The 21,008-nt window shown below is 36.3% G+C and overlaps 3 protein-coding genes across 3 annotated transcripts; all 3 read right to left on the reverse strand.

Moving 5' to 3' along the window:
* Positions 1 to 1,623: 1,623 nt before the first annotated feature.
* Positions 1,624 to 5,638, reverse strand: LOC133523326 (lipase member H-like). The gene is made up of 3 exons (XM_061858840.1): positions 5,343 to 5,638; positions 3,833 to 4,133; positions 1,624 to 2,547 (listed from the first exon to the last, which is right to left on the reverse strand). Exons 1-3 carry the CDS (start codon positions 5,458 to 5,460, stop codon positions 1,869 to 1,871), a joined length of 1,098 nt encoding a protein of 365 aa, XP_061714824.1. The 5' UTR covers positions 5,461 to 5,638; the 3' UTR covers positions 1,624 to 1,868.
* A 177-nt stretch (positions 5,639 to 5,815) lies between these two features.
* On the reverse strand, positions 5,816 to 8,647 carry LOC133523337 (phospholipase A1 member A-like). The gene is made up of 2 exons (XM_061858854.1): positions 7,902 to 8,647; positions 5,816 to 7,544 (listed from the first exon to the last, which is right to left on the reverse strand). The coding sequence occupies exons 1-2, from the start codon at positions 8,243 to 8,245 to the stop codon at positions 7,235 to 7,237; spliced, it is 654 nt and encodes a 217-aa protein (XP_061714838.1). The 5' UTR covers positions 8,246 to 8,647; the 3' UTR covers positions 5,816 to 7,234.
* Positions 8,648 to 13,177: 4,530 nt separating this feature from the next.
* On the reverse strand, positions 13,178 to 19,866 carry LOC133523320 (lipase member I-like). Its single transcript, XM_061858832.1, has 3 exons — positions 18,267 to 19,866; positions 14,454 to 14,754; positions 13,178 to 13,869 (listed from the first exon to the last, which is right to left on the reverse strand). Exons 1-3 carry the CDS (start codon positions 18,409 to 18,411, stop codon positions 13,191 to 13,193), a joined length of 1,125 nt encoding a protein of 374 aa, XP_061714816.1. The 5' UTR covers positions 18,412 to 19,866; the 3' UTR covers positions 13,178 to 13,190.
* Positions 19,867 to 21,008: the final 1,142 nt, after the last annotated feature.

Consider the following 21,008-nt stretch of genomic DNA (forward strand, 5'->3'; position numbering starts at 1 on the left):
TGAAAAGGTTAATTACAATTAACCATTACCAATTAAGGAAAATTAATTATTAATTGCAATTAAATTAAATTTGCATTAGCATCAATTGCATCACAAACCATTAAAAATTAAATAATGTAATCAGTACATGGTAATGTACAAGCCTTTTATAATTCCAATGAATTTGTTCCAATGACTTGACTTTTTTTAAATGTATTAATTGAAAATTATTTTATGTAATTTTACCGCGATGTAAGTCAATAGATTAATTTTACTGTATAGTAATGTAATTTGATGATAATTATTAATGTTGACTTGTAACTTGGCTTTATAAAATAAATTACTAAGACTGTGACTATGACTTCCCCATAGTCTTTACAAATAGGTTTTTTCACCTATAATTTGGTACACATTATATATAACTTAAAATAAGATGACCTAAACTTGACCGTAAGGTTATTTGTAGCTCAAATAAATAAAAAATATCGGTTTGGCACAAAATGACCAGGTTAACCTTCAATTCGTATTTTGATAAATCTGCTTGTAGTAGTTTATTAGCATTCTAAACAGATGTTTAACACGAAATAAAAAGTGACCAAGGCGTCTAAATTGATAAGTCGACCGCTTTAGGTTTTTGTAATAATAATTTAATGGGCCATTCATTCGTCAAAAAAGATGAAATAAGTCACATCAGACCTTATCTACGTTAGATGAAGTAAGCTATAAAAGTTGTATTATGTAATTTCTAACCCCCCTTATTCATAAACGTCTACAAAAGTTGACGAGCCGCTAATAATCGTTTGTCCCTTTCCATCATACTAATACATCGGACAGGGACAAACGATTATTAGCGGCTTGTCAACTTTAGTAGACGTTTATGAATAAGGGGGTATGTAGTTGTAGGAATTATTATTTATTATTGATAATAAAATTTACACAGAGATTACATACAGTTTTATTTCTTCCTAAATGTTATACAAAATACACAACGCCTGTAACAACATAGTTGTCAATAAATTTAAAAACCATAATAAAATAAAATTTCCCGTCTTTTACACTGTAAACGCCTAACATTTTTGTAATAGCAAATTTATTCGTAGATATTTATTTAGGTTTTTTGACATTGAGCCAATAGAGTAATTATGTTAACGGTACCAATCATGGGACATTAAAAAGAAAATTTGGTGCATTTTTGATATTTCACCGACATCGACACCTGTAAAATTTCTACCGCTTTACGCTTTAAAAGTTGAATGTCCAATTCCTTCTTTACGTTTTGTATATATTTAATATAAGCTACTGCACTTGGTTTCAATATTATTAACCAATTAAAACTATGTTTTTTTCTGCCCCAGTCATGGGATGTATGGCGCCATTCATTTTCAAACTAACAAATATCAATGAAAAATTAAAAGTAAGCAGCTCTTTGGCTCTTGTTTATGGTAAAATGTTGCCAGCGATTTAAGACTGATGGTAATTACTTGTTTTACAGGATTTATCTATACAATCCCATTACTGGTGCCTGTTCCATTATAGGGGTGTTTACTATAGCTAACTAATCTTAAAATGTACACCCCTCCGTTATTGTCTTGTCGACTAGTGGATTGGTATACTATGTACTGTCTAGCGGTGGCAGCATGTTAGAACGTGACAGGCATGGCGACAAGTGACAAACAGCCGACCATCCTTGGCCCTACAAGTGTGGACCCGAATCAATGGGTTTTTCATTGAATTTGGGTACAGATTTAAACCATTTATTTACCTCTCTTCGGTCGTGTTTTAATTAACGCCACTCGTTTCGAGTTTCCTATTTTTCGCACTCGTATCGTAATATACTATTATTTGAGCTCTTTCATTTTCTTAGTATCAAAGATATTCTTTTCGTTTTATTAAACCCGCAGCACGTCAACAGCATTAAGGTTACTTATGTGGTTCAAAACGTCCGCGCCACTTCGTTTCAAGCCTTTCTTACTTAAATAATAAGGGTATTGAGGCTTCATTGCCAAGTAATAAATACCCGGCTTATTTCTATCCGTATATAGATCGAGAGTGTTCGTTACCATTGGCTTCCTCTCAAAACATTGGTGATCTCTCGCTTGCTGTAGAGAGTCACATTGCATCATGATGAACTTGCCAGGACTTTCCAATGCCGAAAGCCATATAAACAACACCTGCAAGTGACTGCATAAATCATCGCAGAGAAACGTTGGAAGTAGACCAGGCTGGTGCTCTCCTCCGTTTACGTAGACTGATATATGTCCGACTGGAGTGCCTATGCCATATCCCTCTGTATTCGTTGCGATGTGAAGGACAAAGTCAGCGTCGGACGGGTCTAACCTATCCTTAGGTCCGAGATGTCTGACGCAGGGTCCAGTAGGGTCGAGAGCGGTGAGCATTGAGATGTTTCTACCAGTAATTTGCTGGAAGTTCTTGGCCGTGAAGGCCATAGATAGGCCACCAAGGCTGAGACCAACCAGTTCCAACTTTTTTGGGTCGAGGCCGACCGTAGTCAGGTTGGCTAGCATTTCGGCGACGTGCTTTCCGACAGGACGCATTAAACGGACAACTCTGAAACAGTTTTAATACCAATTATATTAAATATTCGTACTGTATTTTGGTAAAACTTAGGCTTAGAAATGAAAATGACAGTGTGATTCATATGAAGCATATAAGACAACACACATGGATGCTCCCTCAATAATTTAGTTAATATTTTTTCCTACTACTCTCTACCTCTACTGTTATCTGCCATTTATAGATTCATTAACACGAATATAAGAACATACATAAAAGGTTTCAAGAAAAGTCTATATTGTGTATTCCTCATAACAGCACTTGTGCTTTAAAATCGCTATAACGTTACTGCGATTAATGGCTACCAAACTAACAAAATCAAAACTAATGCAGTTTCAAACTACGAGTAAGTGCATTGCTACCAACTTACAAAATGTTCATTTGATTGCATAGTAGAAACAATTGCTTCATAAGTCAGAAACACGCATGTGACACCCGTAATATAGCAACACCCATAGACTACGAAGACCGCTTAGCGTTGCTTGTTAGTCTCAACAGCTACTGTGGCAAAAATCAAGAAAAAAAACTGTCCAAAAATTTTATTTAGCAAAGAGCAAGTACCAGGGCCTCATGAGTTACGAGAAGGTGTCGAAGACCGGCCGGGCCGCGGCGGGCCGGGCGCGTAACAAGGTATGCTCGCGTATCTTAGCTATATACTTTTGCTTTGTTTACCTAAATTAAGATTTATTTTTGTTGACTCGCAGGAAAAGTATTGTATGCAACGTTGTATAAGTAGCTCAAAAAATGCTCGTGGCGTATTCCTTTACAATGCTTTACTCTGCAATGCTGTAACTCATGCCACTAGCCTTTTTTGACCCTTCATATATAACTGTTGCATAAAATACTATAAATACCATGATTTTATGACAATTGGCAGTTAAAGTCTAAGAAGTTAATACATAGTAGGTCACTAAACAATGTTTATTATCAGGCAAGCCAAGAAAACGCAAAACAAAATAACTTAAGACTTTTAGGCGAATCATAAAACTGCTGTTTTTTTTTCGTGATCTCGAGGTTAATATCACACAGTTTGGGCAATTAATCTTCCTAATTTATAAAGAAAAACGATCTGGTCAATACGGACGCCATAGCATAGAGCTCTCGTATTGGAATACGTCCTTCGCTCAGACACACTCAGAAAGGTTCGCTTCTTCTGCTCTGCCAACCTTTTGTAAGTGTAGTATGTGTACAAACGCAAAAGTTATAAACGAAAGAGCTTATAGACGGTGCTACGGTCTTCTCAAAATGGACAAATTTTTTGGTGTATTATAATACTTACACCGGTAATACATCCGTAGTGAAATCTATAAATTCTAATATCAACACGTTATACCCCAACTGCTTATAGAGTACCATCATGCTTCTTCCTACGGGTAACGCAGTCGAATCCAAATAACCAGGGCAATACACGATCGTCTTTCTTCTGAAGTCAACATTTGGGTCCTTGGCTATAGCTTTGACGTGGTGGTAGTTGTAAGAAGTCCAACTGGCTTGGAAAAGCGAGCCTCTGCCCAATACTGAGATCTTTATTCTGTTTAAATGTTCCGGTTTGATTTCGGCGGGCTTCGAATCACCAGGACCTGGGGAGTAATAATAATTAAATGGAAAACTTCTTTCGATAATTTTTTTTTATGACAAAACAGAGTGAAAGAACTCATAAAATTTTGTACTTACTTGTAAAAATAGGATTTTTTAAGTACCTATTAGTTTGTCATCATCCACGATGACGTAGAGATTTGTCAAATCTAACCTTGTAACATGACATTACGAGTCAAGGCTCGCGTCTTCGTGAATGTTACGATCTATACTTTAAATTGTAAACTAAATGACAAAGCAGAAGGTCTCCAATAAGATGGACTCAACATCAAAGAGAACAGTTGGATGAGAGAAGCTTACGACCGACCGGTCATTGTGGAGAGACTTCACGGAGTCTACTACCCAGCAGTGGACGTGTTTTATATTTTATATTTTATATATTTTTTTTTTAATACAAGCCTTATTGAGCTTACTGTGGGACTTAGTCAATTTGTGTAATAATGTCCTATAATATATTTTTTTTTTTATATGGGGTAGTGACCCTGCCTATGAGACGATCGGTCTGGCCTAGTGGCTACTGACTCTGCCTATGAAGCCAATGGTCCTGGGTTCGAATCCCGGTAAGGGCATTTATTTGTGTGATGGACACATATATTTGTTCCTGAATCATGGATGTTTTCTATGTATTTAATATTTGTATACTTATTATATATATCGTTGTCTGAGTAACCGCAACACAAGCCTTCTTGGCTTACCATGGGACTTGTAAGAATTTCTCTATAATATTTATTTTATATTTATGTATATTTAGTGATCGGCGACCGGCATTTTATGTCACTTTAACGTCAAACGTTATGAAGAATATGGATAAGTCTGTGTTGTTCAAAATTAGAATCATATACTCAAAAAACTCACTGAATTAAATTTGTAATATTAATTATCTTATTTTTGTTTGTTTGTTATTGTTAATTTAAATAGAATCATAAATAAATAAATATTTGGGGACAATCTTATCTTACACAGATCGATCTAGACCCAAACTAAGCAAGGTTGGTACTATGGGTACTAGGCGACGACATTATACATACGTATACCTATACATACTTATATACTCTCCATGACTCGAAAGTCAATTTGTGTAAGAATGTCCCTATAATATTTATTTAAAAAAATTAGGTGAGTCACTACTTTCGTCGAAAAATTGCTACCGGTCGCCGATCACTATTTATTATCCAATATCATTCATTACTTACAGTTTGGAATAAATCCTTGTGCATATCCCTCATCTTTTTCAGAATATTCAACTGCTTCTGTACTAAGCACCAAATGTGCAATAAATGTAAACTCACAAATAATACGAAGGAATCCCATTTGCTTCACATGTAAAATTACTTTTCTTAAAAAAAAATATTATTTGTAAAATTAGTAGACTATTAAAAAATATTTTTTTTATATAAGCCAGCAAACGATCAGACGACCCGCCTGATGGGAAGCTATGTGTGCGTGTATCTCTTACATATTGTACGAAATGAGGAAGACATTAGCCATACAGTAATTTATCTACCTGTACGTTTCCATGTATATATGTGACGATCCACGGTAAAAGGTACCTTACGGCGGTTGGCGCTTACGCTGTTATTTACGACGCTCCAATACTAATGCCATGCTATGCAACGTAAGCGCCAACCGCCATAAGGTACCTTTTACCGTGGATCGTCACATATACTTTTGATTGATAGATTTGCATGTTTTAACATAAAAAGTATGTAAAACTAGCTACGTAATATCTCTCAATTAAAATGTGTAAGTGAAAAAAAAATCAAGGATATCAAATATGTATAATATTTGTGCTAAGGAAGAATGAAATATGTCAAAACCATCTTGTTATTCACTAACTTAAGGTAAATAAGGTTGGTGATTTTGACGTTTAACCTTTCACAGTAAATTTCAAGTATAAATAAAACAATATTCTTCCGCTGGCGTATGATTATAAAAACGCCAGTAGGCACGTATAATAATAATTTAATACAAAACAATGTTTTTAAAGAAAAAGCGGCCAAGTGCGAGTCGGACTCGCCCATGAAGGTTTCCGTACCATTTATAACGTATTAAAAAAAACTACTTACTAGATCTCGTTGAAACCTTCAAACCAATTTTCGGTGCAAGTTTGCATGGTAATGTACATCATATATTTGTTTTTGGTTTATCATTCTGTTATTGTAGAAGTTACGGGGGGGGGGGACATATTTTACCATTTAGGAAATGTCTCTCGCGCAAACTATTCAGTTTAGAAAAAAAATATATTAGAAACCTCAATATCATTTTTGAAGACCTATCCATAGATACCCCACACGTATGAGTTTGTTAAAAAAAAAATTGAGTTTCAGTTCTAAGTATGGGGAACCCCCAAAATTTATTGTTTTCTTAATGCGATTCACAGGATACATCTACTTACCAAGTTTCAACAGTACAGTTCTTATAGTTTCGGAAAAAAGTGGCTGTGACATAAACGGACAGACATATGGACATGACGAATCCAATAAGGGTTCCGTTTTTTGCCATTTGGCTACGGAACCGTACAAATCAGAGTTGAAAGCATCAGTCAAATAACATTCCAATTTCAAACTCCTAATTAAAAATAAATGAATGAAAAATCATGTCAGTCATCGTCTTCTAGAACTATTTTTTTCTATTTTATTTTATACGTGACATCAACAATTGTTATAAAATTTATTCTCGTCAAGTTTGTTTCTTGTATTTTACTTAACTCGCAGAACGTCAACCGCATTAAGCGAACTTATATGGTTCAAGACTTCCGCGCCGTCCCTTTTTAAGCCTTTCTTACTCAAATAATATGGATAGTTATGACTAGTTGCCAAGTAATAAATACCCGGTTTACTTCTATCCGTATATAGATCCAGAGTGTTTTTTACCATTGGTTTTCTATCAAAACAATGATGGTCTTTCGCTTGCTGTACAGAATCACATTGCATAGCTATAAAGGAACCGGGATGTTCCAATGCCGACATCCATATTAATAACGATCGCCAGTGACTGCATAGATCGTCGCAAAGAAAAGACTTAAGGAAACCTGGTTGGTACTCCCCTCCATTGACATAAACCGTCACATGTCCTACCGGGGTGGTCATGCCATATCCTCCAGTATTATTGGAGTATTGGTAGCGATGTGCAGAACAAAATCGGCATCTGAAGGATCCAGTCTTTGGTCTGGTCCAAGATGCCTGACGCAAGGTCCCGAAGGACCAAGAGCGGTGATTGAAGATATCTTTCTTCCGGTGATCTGATGAAATAATCCTCTAGCTATAAAAGGCATAATCACTCCACCGAGGCTAAGACCTACCAACTCCAGCTTTTTTGGGTCTAGCCCGACTGTTGTTAGTTTGGCTAGCATTTCACCTACGTGGTTGCCAATAGGACGTGATAAGCGGACGACTCTGAAATGATAATTACGATTAAAAAATTTGACGTTTCGGAGACGATTAGTGAGCAGTTACTAAGCAATAGGTATGTCAAATTCCAGAAGTATGTTGGATGCGATTGGTTCAGGACCGGGATATGTTTCGTACTGGAAGAGAGGGCGATAAAAGGCTGATATAATAATGATGATGATGATATGATGATGATGTCAAATTATTCCTTAATTTCGGTCCCAGAGGCATCAATGGAGATTTGACTATGTTAGGAAGCATATGTTTCAACGTAGGACTTGTGAGCAGAGGGAAATCGGTCTTTTACGGAGTTAACTTATTATTTAATATCTATCAAAAGAGACAAATGCATTTATTACTTACACAGGGTATATATTCGAAGTGAAAGCCACATATTCTAACAAAAGTACGTTATATCCCAATTTCTTATAGAGTACCATCAAATTTCTTCCAAGAGGTATCGCAGTTGGTTCAAAATATCCAGGAGCGTATACGATAGTTTTTCGTCTGAAGTCCACATGGGGATTCTTGACTAGAGCTTTTACGTTATGATAGTTGTATGAGGTCCACTTCGCTTCCAAAAGTGAACCGTTACCCAGTACTTCGATTTTCAAATTGTCCAAATGCTCTGGTTTGATTTCGGCGGGTTTCGATAAATTGGGACCTGGAAACAGTAATAAGTCTCTAGTCTGACTTCTCAAATTCATCTTGCGTTAAGATGCAGTAGGTTCAGAGAATGGAGTTATTTAAAACTCGTAGCGCTTTTTAGATCACAATACGGTTGTCAAAAATTTAATTAACTCTTCAAGTGGCGTCAGTGAAAATGTGAAAATTAGTCACGTGGCGCTGCGGATTTGCGCAAAAGCAGTCAAGTGGCGGGGGCCCCGATGGGTGGTCAGCGCGGATTTAACTAAATAAATGCGAATGAAAATATATATTAAATAATTTATGGTTGGAATCAGCGTGAATAGATTATGTAAATGTAAAAATTAAATAATTGTAGTGTTTATTAATTTGGATCGACCTCATCAAACTCAAGAGTGTCAATTTTCTAGTTTCCTTGTTGAAAATGACTATCAGCATAAAACAAATTGACGATTGGAGGTATTTAATTGTCAAAATAAGACTTTTATTTCTAAAATTAAATCATTAAAAAAGAATGTACCATACAATTATAATTTTTACAAAACAACCTCTTAAAAATCAACTTTGACCAGGCGGTCGCTCCCGAATGAATGGCCCTCACCAGCAAATCTCATACCATGTGTTATTAAACTAATATTACGGGTTAACTTACATGTTTTTTGTCACTCGCGCGTTTTAGTTAAATGTTGGTATGTCTCACGGTAATTTAAATTCCAAATGTAATTTTTTTCTTACTGTACATATGTTATCCTTGTCTAGCTCGCTAGCTACTTTCGGGCGATAGAAGAGCGCAACTATACTTAAAAGCATTCAATTTCACCCCTAAATACGGCAACATCTCAACCACTCACTGGTGGCCGACAGTTTACTGGTTTTCGCATCGAACCGTGAGTGGTGCGCCGCCATTTTACTGCTTTTCAATCCGACTACTTAGAGTTAGCAATCTTGAGGCCATTTTCTAGGGACTTCAACGATTGTAATATTAAGTTTTTGACTTTAGTTCGACAGAAAAAAAAAAACCTCTGTTTCACAATGTCCAAGTAAAGTGTTGTATAGCTAATTAACAAATAAATTGCCAGATAAAATTTCCTACACAACAAAGGGCCTGTTTCACAATGTCCAAGTAAAGTCCTAAATAAGCTACTTGCCACTCTGACGAATAGTCATCGTTGCTTATTTGAAGTTTGTGAAACGCCAACGATCAGGCTCAAGCTACTAGACACTCATAAACTCATAATATAGATAAATACTTACATTGTGGGATGAAACCTTGTGCGTAACCTTCATTTGTTTCAGAATATTCTACTGCTGCAACGGTATCATGGTCGTGTTTTTGTCACTTGTCATATCATGTGTCACTTTCGTACTTACGTATTTGTTAGAGCGTGACAGGTATGGTGACGAATGATAGACAGCCGTCCATCTTAGTCCTGCTGTTGTAAAAATAAACAACAACAATGCGACAAAAAATGTTTCCGTATTTTTATGATGTAATTTCATTTCAATTTTTACTTTGGATTATCTTGTAAATAATGCGTACGTTGGGGAAGTAAGCAATAACAAATTGAGGAACAATCTGCGAAAATCAATTATTTATGGTACTATGCTTACGACAGTTGTTTTCGTTAGGTATGTACTTCGTGTTTTAGCATTAGAAAAAAAACTACGCGATCTTGATCTTGTGTCTCTTTATTTTACAATCTTCAATAGAAAAAAACCGACTTCTCAAAACAGTTTGAAATGCCATATTAATTATTCAACCATAGTGCATTTCATATTTGATTTCAAGTAGCAGCCTATTACATAAAAAAAAAGAAAAAAAAAGTAGTTTCAGGACAGAAAAAAACGGGTCTCTATTAGCTCCCGCATATTTTAATTTCCGTTTTTTTCAGTCCATAACGTTTTCCATCATAATTTGTATTAGTAAAATTTTCAATAGTCATAAAATTAAACTATATAAATTGCATTTCCGATTTTTGCAGGTCATCATTATTGCTAGTCATAAAATTCAAGGTTCACCATTAAATAATGTTAAACGTTATAGACTAGCTTTGAATAATTATTGTAAGGTCTTTTTTTGCAGATTACGTGATTAGTTACGTAACTTAACCCACTTTTTTAATACCACTTAGGTTTTGAATGGTATTCGAAATTACCTAACGGAAGAGTTGAGGCTGGTTTTGGTTGAGTCGCTAGTCTTGTCACAGTTTAATTATTGCGATATCGTTATTGGACCACGTCTCTGTCAAAACCGCACATGCAATTCAAAAAGTCCAAACTGCTTGTACTTACTAGGTTTTGTTTCTCGGTGCCAAAGCGAGCCCATACACCTAAACGAGAGAAAAATTCTCAAGATGGCAGCACGTAGAACCATGCATATGGCTAGTATGTTTAAAAATGTAGTTTCACTCATAAACCAGAATATCTTTATAATAAGTTTCGATGGCTGAAAGACATTCACGGTCGGAATACTCGCAGTAAGTTTCTAAATAAAATGAGCATCTAAGATCTGGAACGAGATAAGACCAGATCCATGTCCAGGTCCCGGTCCAGGCCCAGATTGCGTTATTAATAATTGGAAATCTGACACCTGTTGGTTGCGGAAATGGGCGGATAAAGAAAAATGTCATCATAGTGAATTTGAAATTGATGGAGAATTGGATTCTCGGAAGATGGCTGTCGTCGGCTACATGTCCGGTTAAGCAGTGTCCCGGGTGATGGGAACGTCAAGCTGCACTGCGAGGTGGACATTTTAAGTGTATTTAGCGTGTTATGTAATTTCTGTATTTTTTTTCTGTATTTTTTTATGCCTATTAACTTTACGGTTTTATTAGAGGAATTATGCGTTATATAGAACAGTATACTCGTAGTTGAGTAAGGAAAAAAGACCCGACGGGCTCACCTTAGTCCCCTGGCGGAGGGGGCGGTGTCTTTTATGGGATGCGACATGTGTTAGTACATTTGCTGCATCCCATCTAAGACACACGGTTCGGCAGAAATTGCCGCCAAAAATAAGCGTGCCAAGTACTCCGGGTTACAGGGGGCGTACGATTTTGTGCCCATTGCTGTCGAGATAGCCGGACCCTGGTGCAGCGAGGCGTCCGAATTGTTCAGGGAACTGGGTCGGCGGTTAAGGGAGAGGGGGAACGATCCCCGTTCTGGGTCTTGGCTTGTCCAACAGGTCTCCATCGCCATACAGCGTGGCAACGCTGCGAGTGTGATGGGGACTTTTGGACAAGGCATGTCACAGGACGGGCTTTACGTTAGTTAAGTAATTTTAAGTTTGTGTTTGTATAGTGGTGCTTATTTTATTTTTTTGTAATAGTAGTGTTTTATTTAAGTTTTTTGTGTAATGATTTCTATTGATTATTAAAAAAATAATATTAAAACGGACGGACAAAGGTGAATGTATAAGCTATTAACAACAAGCATAGTATGTATGTTTGATTTATTAGTTGAAGATATTTGTAAAAAAACAATTTGCAGCAGTGGATTTCGAGTAATAATAAGATGTTCAATGAATCAAGACATTAATAATAATTCATCCTGTATACGTCCCACTGCTGGGCATAGGGCTCCTCTCATCCGCGAGAGGTAAGCCCTCTATAATTGATTTCGAAGGTGCGAAAACGACAAAGCAATAATCTGAATATTTATTCTCAACGATTCAAGAATTACTTGGTTATGGTTCCGGGAATAGCCGATTTTGATTTAATGACGGCTTTTTATCTTTTGTCTCTTGAGTTTGCGAGAAAGGATTGCGTTTAAGTTTTCTGGAACAATTGGATAAAATTAGGTACAACAATAGGGGGATGATTCTTAACGAACAGTTGAATGTTGCGTCATCGCCCTTATTACAATTTTGTCCATCTCAATCATACTTGTACAGTAGATAGAATGGTCAAGGTATAAATATGGCCGACCATTCTAGATAGCTCATTCGGTTGTCGGACGTTAGACCGTCAACATCTCCAGCATCTCCTGAGGATGCCTCGTAGAGAGGCGAAACACGTGTCTTGTTTTGTACTTTTGGTGGTGGGTTGTTATATTTATTTGCGTTTTTTTTTTCAGTGGGAACATTAATTGCATGTAAAAATACGCAAGTAAGTATAACGGGCTAGCACTGCTTGACTAGCACGTTCTCTTTTCGCGAATTAGCAAAATACAGATTTATAAAGGGTCGGTGGAGTACTGTGTTTGGTAATAATCGGGTTGGTAAAAAACTTAAAAATAAATTTTAATTTTAATAAACATTTTTATTATTTTTTACATGTTAAATACCTGCAAAAGAATAGTAATCCGAATACAAAAATGTGTTGGGCGGACAGAATAACGTCAGATACAAAAACTACATTACAGGCTGGCATACACTGGAACCAAGATAGAGCGGCTTGGAGAGCACTGGTGAGGAGTGTCCACAGTCATACGTCCCTCAGCCATGAGGATACGACAAGGAAGAAGAAGAATACAAAAATTATTATTAGATCAGCTATGTTAATATATTATAAGGCATATATAAAATGAATTATCTGTATGTGAGTGGCTGAGTGCCGTGTCGTGCGGTATTTACATTTATTTTTATGAATGCGTATTTTGCTTTTCTTATATGTCACCGAAAATGTATAAAACGAAAGCTTTCTGTGAATAAAATAAATAAAACACGTCATAAACTGAGAAGCAAGTAGGTTAGATTAGGTTAGAACTGTGACCCCCACGAATTTTTGCCAGAAGAGAAGGTTAAGTTAGGTTAGAACTGCGACCTCCCAAAAATGCATTTCCGTTTGCTAAATAGCAATAGGAAATCTATACAATCCTAAATAGGAATTGTATAGATTTCCTAGGAAATGAGTCTAATCGAATTTATTTTACACATTTCGGGGTGATTTTAGGAATTATATACATTTCCTAGGGATTGTATACAAAGACGGATTATATACATTTTTCTATTAACATACTTATATGTACATATTGACGATAAAATTTTCCTTCAGAACGTCTCGTATATATTCAAGCCCGCAGAATATCAACAACATTAAGGTCACTTATGTGGTTCATAACTTCCGACCCACTCCTTCTCGAGCCTGTTTTACCCAAATAATACGGGTACTTAGAACTTGTGGCCAAGTAATAAATACCCGGCTTGCTTCTATCCGTATATAGATCCAGAGTGTTCGTTACCATTGGCTTCCTCTCAAAACAGTTGTGGTTTCTCGCTTGCGGTAGAGAATCACATTGCATCATGATGAATTTTCCAGGGTTTTCCATGACCGATAACCATATATAAAACGCCTGCATGTGACTGCATAAGTTGTCACATAAGTACGACGGAAGAGCGCCAGGCTGGTACTCCCCTCCGTTTACATATACTGATATGTGTCCAACCGGAGTGCCTATGCCGTATCCCCCGATGTTCGTGGCGACGTGTAGGACAAAGTCAGCATCGGACGGATCTAGCCTATCCTTTGGTCCAAGGTGTCTGACGCAGGGTCCAGTAGGGTCCAGAGCAGTAAGCTTTGAGATGTTTCTACCAGTAATTTCTTGGAAGTTCTTGGCTACGAAGGTCATGGACACGCCACCAAGGCTGAGGCCAAGCAGCTCTAGCTTTTTCGGGTCGAGACCGACTGAAGTCAGGTTGGCTAGCATTCCGGCGATATGCTTACCAACAGGACGCATCACGCGTGGAACACTAAAAGGTAAGGAGAATCAAATTATTTAAATTGGATTACCGATACTATTTTAGAGTACTATTAGGAGTATTAGAACAAATTAAATTATTTTCCGAAAATATTTTAATTTGTTCTTATTTCAAGTAGAAACACTACTATATAAATGATAAACTGAAATCAATGTCATATTCAAAGAAAAAGTGACCAAGGCCTCCAATGCCCCAGGCTGCAACCAGCGTCCTCTGCTATCGCGGCAGTTGCCTGAGCTTCTCGGCCACCGGTGTCACGACGGCATTGGTCGAATTTTTCCAAGTATATGAATTGCTTACGGTGCCCCCTAGCCATCCCTAAGGTAGAACAGTATGGTTCATAGTCAAGTCAGGTGATACCGAGCTAGCGAGAGAGATGGCGCTGCCAATCAATACTATTAGAAGTATTAGAACAAATTAAATTATTTCCAGAAAATATTTTATAAGAAAATATTGTTTCTTAGTGTATGACATTTATTTCAGTTTATATTAGAGTACTTTGCAAGTCTGCGGATTTGTGTAAGACTGAATGATGAAAATGGTCACTCAAAAACATCGAATATTTTTATACTTACACGGGGAATATGTTTGAGGTGAAGTCTACATATTCTAAAATTAACACGTTGTACCGTAATCTCTTATACTGCAACATCAATAACCTTCCAACAGGTAACGTAGTATGTTCCAAATACCCAGGACAATACAGGATCGTCTTTCGTCTGAAGTCAATATGAGGGTTCATGACCAGGGTTTTTATGTTGCGGTAGTTATAAGATGTCCACTTGGAGAATAAAAGTGAACCGCCGGCGAATGCTGCGATTTTTAACTTGCTCAAATGTTCTGGTTTTATCTCGGCCGGTTTCCCCACACCAGGACCTATGGAAACAATCGACGATTACAATTAATTACTCTATATTGTCTCATGTCTTGAAGCATGAGAAAAACAGGGGAAGGTATGTTTAATCACGCAGTCATGAAATAAATATCAAGGAAAAAGTAACCGGGTTAATATTATTATATTAACAATACCATTGTATTGATTAATACATTTATTTGTACACCTACATTTAAGCCGTTAAGATGAAAAAATATTGGTATTTTTTCCATCCAAACGTAAATCCTTTCTGGATTTTGGCCCTGAAACATGATTTTTTTTATACGAGTTCGATATTATCAATATGACCGACATGATATTATTACCAATATGATATTATTATTATGAAGAAGATTACTAGTACCTGTGTCTGTATATTTTGCTTCTTTTGGGTTACTTCAAACAGCGCTAAAAACCAACAACAATAAAAACAGACAGACAGATAAATTCTTTCTCATTCCGTTTCCAATATTGCGTTACAATTGGCTAAGTTTTGGAGGAGGAAAATGTTGAGAACAAAACTTCGATTACTGACAATTTCAAGTGGTATTTTTTGACGGAGCTGCAGTTGTCCTTATCGTACATTTTTAGAGCCTCAAAAATGTACGATAAGGACAACTGCAGCTCCGTCAAAAAATACCACTTGAAATTGTCAGTAATCGAAGTTTTGTTCTCAAAATTTTCCTCCTCCTGCCTGCGCCTTTAAGACAGCAACATTGATTTAGATTTCTTAAACTTGAAAAGGGGTTGAACTAATATATCCACTTAACCACGTGTAGTACGATGGATGTTATCGAACTTCTAACCATTTTCAAATTGCATTCCTTCATAGTTTTATGGCGCCAAACGCGACTGCACTTGGTTAATTCACCATTATCTGATCGAATACCCGTCTTAAATTTAAATATCGTCATCGTACGTTGTACATAATCATTATTTGATAATAGCTTATTACTTAAGGCATAAATTTCATGCATAAATGTCACAATTAATTTTCCGAGAATTAATAACAAAAGGAGATTTTGTCTCCTAACCTTTTTTTTTAATTTTATTATTTTTTCCAAAACTAGGTTTTTGACCTGTACTTTTTTATTGTTAAATGATAGTACAGGATATTCGTTAGGAGTTGACATCAAAATGATAGAGTTACTTAAAACATTTCACAAGTTACACGAGTCCAAAGAGACCTGTAATGAGCGTCACTTTAGTCCGAAATCAAATATTTTAGTCAAAATGGAACAAGCTTGACGCTGCTATACTAATAGTGAAATTTGCGACGTTCATTTTGTTTATGGATTGTGTAATAGGAACGCTAATGCTGCTGAAAGAACGTACGTAAGGTTATTTCCCGACAGGCCCAGCCACCTGCTCCGATATTCGTTAGGATCCATTTGCAACTGACTGCAAATGGCATAAGATACCCTGCCAACAAACGTTATCGTCTTGTGGTACCTGAAGACGAAGAGAAAATTTTTAAGGCAGATTACAGAAAACCCGAGGCTAAGCATTACACGAATAGCAAACAGCGTGAATTTATCCATTTGGGCCGTGTGAAAAATTTTAAAGAAAGAGGGTTTACACCCCTATCACTTCCGACAGGCCCAAGAATTATCAAGCACGATTTAGGTTCAAGATCAGTTTTTTCCTCCTGGATTTTAAGAAGGACGCGAGGTGACGAAAGTTTCTTGCGAAAAATTATGCAGAACGAAGCCACTTTTACAAGATCCGGCTGTACGAACCACCGGAGACGATGCATGGTGCAAGATTTCTGGAGTATCTTCAGACGCAGTTTCTGGATGCCTTAAAAGACATACCGTTACATTAAAGGGTTAGAATGATTCTCCAGCTTGATGGGGCTCCTTCACATTTTGCAGTACTTGTGCGCAATTATTTGAATGATTACCATTCGTCGTGGATCATCTGCTGGGGAGATATCGCATGGCTGCACTTGACCCCACCAGATTAATATATGGGGGGGAGGGGTAGCATTAAACGAGTTTACGTGGCAGGTGGTGGAGACATACCCGAGACAGGGGAACAACTGATCGAGAGGATATTTGAAAACGGGAATTCAATAAGAGAACACCGGGAGGCGATAAGACGTGGTGGTTACTTCAAGCAGGTCCTGTAACCATTTTTTTTGTTTGTTTCTGATTTTATCTAAACGTACTTTGATATGTTTTTTTCTTGTAACCAAAAGTGCGCCCGAATTTATTTTTTTCACGCTCATTACAGGAGGTCTTGTTTGGAGTCGTGTAACTATCATTTTGATGTCAACTTTTTGCGGATATTCTGTATATTATATAAAATTAAAAAAAAAGTACAGGTCAATCTCATATCTCGTATTTGGCTTCACTACATATTGTAGGTGTACAAACATAATTATTTTATAATCAGTACTAATTACTTACATTTGTTATTAGACATTGTTATTTGTTATTACTAAAAAAATGCGTTAAAATTAGATTAACTTAGTTATATAGGACACTATTAAAATAAAATAAAAGATAAAGGTTTATTCATGACAATCAAAAAATATGTACCAACATGTCCAGTAGGGTGTTTTATTTTTGTATGGAGATAAAAAAGTTGTGTTGTTTTTGCTGACTTCGCTCACCTATCGAATCTCCCCACTCTAAAAATTATTAAAATTTTCAAAAATATCGAATAACGTTTAAAGGTTGCACAAAATGAAAAGGTAAAGGGAAGGGGAAGGGGAAGGGAAAGGGGCATTGCGTGAAAATTACGAGTAACTATGTTCTAAATTCTAAAATAACAAAATAAAATAAGTGACACTAAAATCGAATGAAAAAACTGAATATTGCGTCTAAAACATGATAAAATCACTTTAATTTTATTTCGAAACAAGTGGAACAACTGAAAAATCTTAATTAGAACATTTATCGAGTAATCAAAATCCAGGTTTACTACTAATTTTAAAAATGTTTTATATGTAGAAGGTTCAGTATCATACTACTCTCCGTTTTGATGGTAGCCGCTTAAACCATTTTTTAGTCTCCGATGTAAAGTCGTTGGTTATTTAAGAAAATCTTTGTTGATGTTGTAGAACCTCTAATAATTGACCGATTTTTTTTACATGTAATAAATGTTTATCACTGAGAACCAGAATTCAAGCGAAGTCAGATGAAAATCGAAAATTCAGGAAAATTAAACACCCTTATATGCAGGCAATAAAAAGATCCCTTTTAGGGATATATTCGCCTTGTACTACACATTTACGTTTTAACTGATGAAATCAATATTCCTTCTTTTCTCGTACAATTAAGTGTTTACTTACTTAAACAGAACATTAAGTATTGTACCTATCGTAAGTAGGACCCAATTCACCCAGTATAATGCGAGCTATGAAACCAGAGGTCCTATTCGGCGATGCCACGACACATGACAAATAAACATACATATTAAGTCAATCATTCACATGTCCTACGGTTCCCTGTGATCTTTAATATAAAATATGAAGGGTAACTTACAGTGTAGGGAGTGCAACACTTACATATAGGCATGAAATTTTGTGCATAACCCTCATTGGTTTCATTATATTCAACTGCGGTCACTGAAGTACACATCAACTGCAACACCACAACTGTACCTATCACTTTAGTTATACTTTTTAATGTCTTCTCCATTTTCAAAAACATTTTCTGGTTTTTATTATATCCACTTGAATATTCAAAAATGTTTAAGTATTTTTTTTCGTGTGCGCATTTATATGCGCTATTACTGTGAGACCTTGCGTTAACATTAAACGATAACTTGGAAATTTTCTTTGCTTATATTTATATTCTAGTAGGCATATTTTGACTCTTAACCTTTGGATAGGTTGTAAATCTAAAACTCAGCTATTGTTTCCTTATTTTTAGCACCAAAAAGTAAAGAACCCAACGTCATCCGAAAATAGTAAATTCCATTATAATTATTCTTGTATGTAGGTATATCAAGCTTAATGTATTTCCTGTCACCATTAAAAATCTTCGCCTTATGACAAACCAAGCTCTTGCCCGCTAAGTCGTTGAAGTAGAATTTTATATCTAGGTTGTTTTGATATTAGTTAACATGCTAAAAGTAAGAAGACGTTGCAAATATTGTCTCCTCATAAAAACTTCAATGTTTTCAAAGAGCAATTTAAATCGCCTTCATTAAATTCTAATTTCATTGCTGTTAATAAGCTACTAATAAAGTAATAACAAATGAACAGCGCTGGCTTTGCCAGCTACATGCTGAATTGTGACCCTTTTATGGCATTTTGCGGTAAATGTTATATATTGTATTGTCAACATGTTTTTGTCATCCGTGTTTGTTTTGTCATAAATAAATGTATTTTCTTTCTTTCTTTTCTTTAATAAAGAAGTGCCAAGTCTCTCACTTAACATTTTACACATTATCCATACAAACTTTCATTCTCATATGTAATAGCTTGTGCAAAGTAAAACAAAAAGCTAGTTTGATTTCTTCCTCAGCTTTTACCGGCCTGTTAGCCTTGTCGGTCGAGACTCTGCTTACGAAATAGGAGATCCCGGGTTCGAATCACAGATATTTGTTCCTGAGTTATGGACGTTTTCTATGTATTTAAGTATTTAGTATCTATGACACCACCCTTATTGATGATACTGTGAGGCTAGGCCGATTTGTGTAAAATTGTCCCATGATAAGTATATTTCCTTTTTTTTAGATTTGCGTTAATTAATCTGTCGGTTAGGGCAAACTTGGAGGACTCATTCTTGTTGTACAGCGTTCAAAGGTTTCAAGTTAGATACACAGGTTCAAATTAGTCCAGAGTCTATACCGGGTGGGCCGGCAAATAATTAAAACATATTGTAAACTCCTGAAACGATAATACTTTTGTTTAACATCTTTTAAAAATTAAGCAGTCTTCGTGCTTCCTATTTTTTATACAAATTAATTATTATCTTCAATGTACGCTATGATAAATCCTCAAGGTCACCGAAATGTCAAGGTCATCTAAAACCGAATCAGAGCACCCTGCTAGGCTATCCACTTGGTCTTGTCTGTCCTACCCCCTAGAGAGCAATGGCGAAAACGGAAGCGCGGAGGGCGGGCAGCTCTCGCCCGCTGTGACAAAGCGCGGGAGCGAGTGAGACGAACGGCTGAGGCCGTTCGGTTTGCTGGTCCCGAAGGTGACCAGCAAACCGAAGCCGAGTGTAGTGACCTTGCTTCGACACCCGAGGGCGGAAGGGCTGCTCTTCCGCAGCGTCGGAGATACCCAGATTCAACAGCTTCACCCCTCCGCAGTTGCGTCCCGGCCCATCCCTCAGCAAAAAAGAGTTAGTTGCGCCCATTTTGTGAATGGGCAGTAAGTTTTTTAGGACAAAATGAAAGGGAAGTAATAAAATGATGGCCAATATTTTTTTTTGTTTATAAATCAGCTTTTGCGCAAGAGGGTAGGTTAGATTGGTTAGACATTTGCTGATCAATTGATTTTTAGCAAACCGGACGAACTATAGAAAAAGACCTTTTGAAATAAAAATGCCATTGTAACAAGTTTTATGGCTTTTAGCTCTTAAACCGTCGGACAGACTATATCTTGGGTTGTCACTATTCGTATTGTTTACGCCTAATGACCGTCTCAAGTGGAATCCCGCTATGGTAAATGAAATGGAGTTACGCTTCATAGAGTGTAACGGGTTTTAACTTTTAACAAATAGGTAAGTAAAAAAACACAAATTTTATAACAGACAGAGAGTCTGCTTCATTATTATTTAGATAAACTCGTTTTTAGGTGTAATACCAAAAAAAATAATTAATATATCAATGCATAACGGGTGATAACAAAAAAATGAGAATGATTTTCTATAGACTTATAAACAAAACTATCTACATAAACAAAAAATGCTGTTAATAAAGTTGTTGCTAGTTCTTTTGAGATTCTTGAATTTCAAATGTTTTATTTTTTCAGCCATTTGTTTTTGTTACATTGCAGTCGAAACAAGAACCTTTGCGAAAAAGTGTTGTACATTTTAAAAATTCTAACTTAAACATGGGAAAAAGGACACGACAGTGGGTCATTTTAGTACTGGTAGTTTTTATTATATATGGAATTATTGCATCCTATCAAATTATGCATTATCGCAAAAGTGGTAGTAGCTGGTCAGCGAAGATAACCAAGGCAAGCCTGAATTGAATCCAAAGCACTTTAAATTATATAAATTCCATGAGCCAACGAGATGCCGCCAAAATGTTTAAGTGTTACCAACCGTACATTTGTTGATCATTAAAA

Source organism: Cydia pomonella, chromosome 12, assembly GCF_033807575.1.
Source record: "Cydia pomonella isolate Wapato2018A chromosome 12, ilCydPomo1, whole genome shotgun sequence".
Taxonomy (NCBI): Eukaryota; Metazoa; Arthropoda; class Insecta; order Lepidoptera; family Tortricidae; genus Cydia; species Cydia pomonella.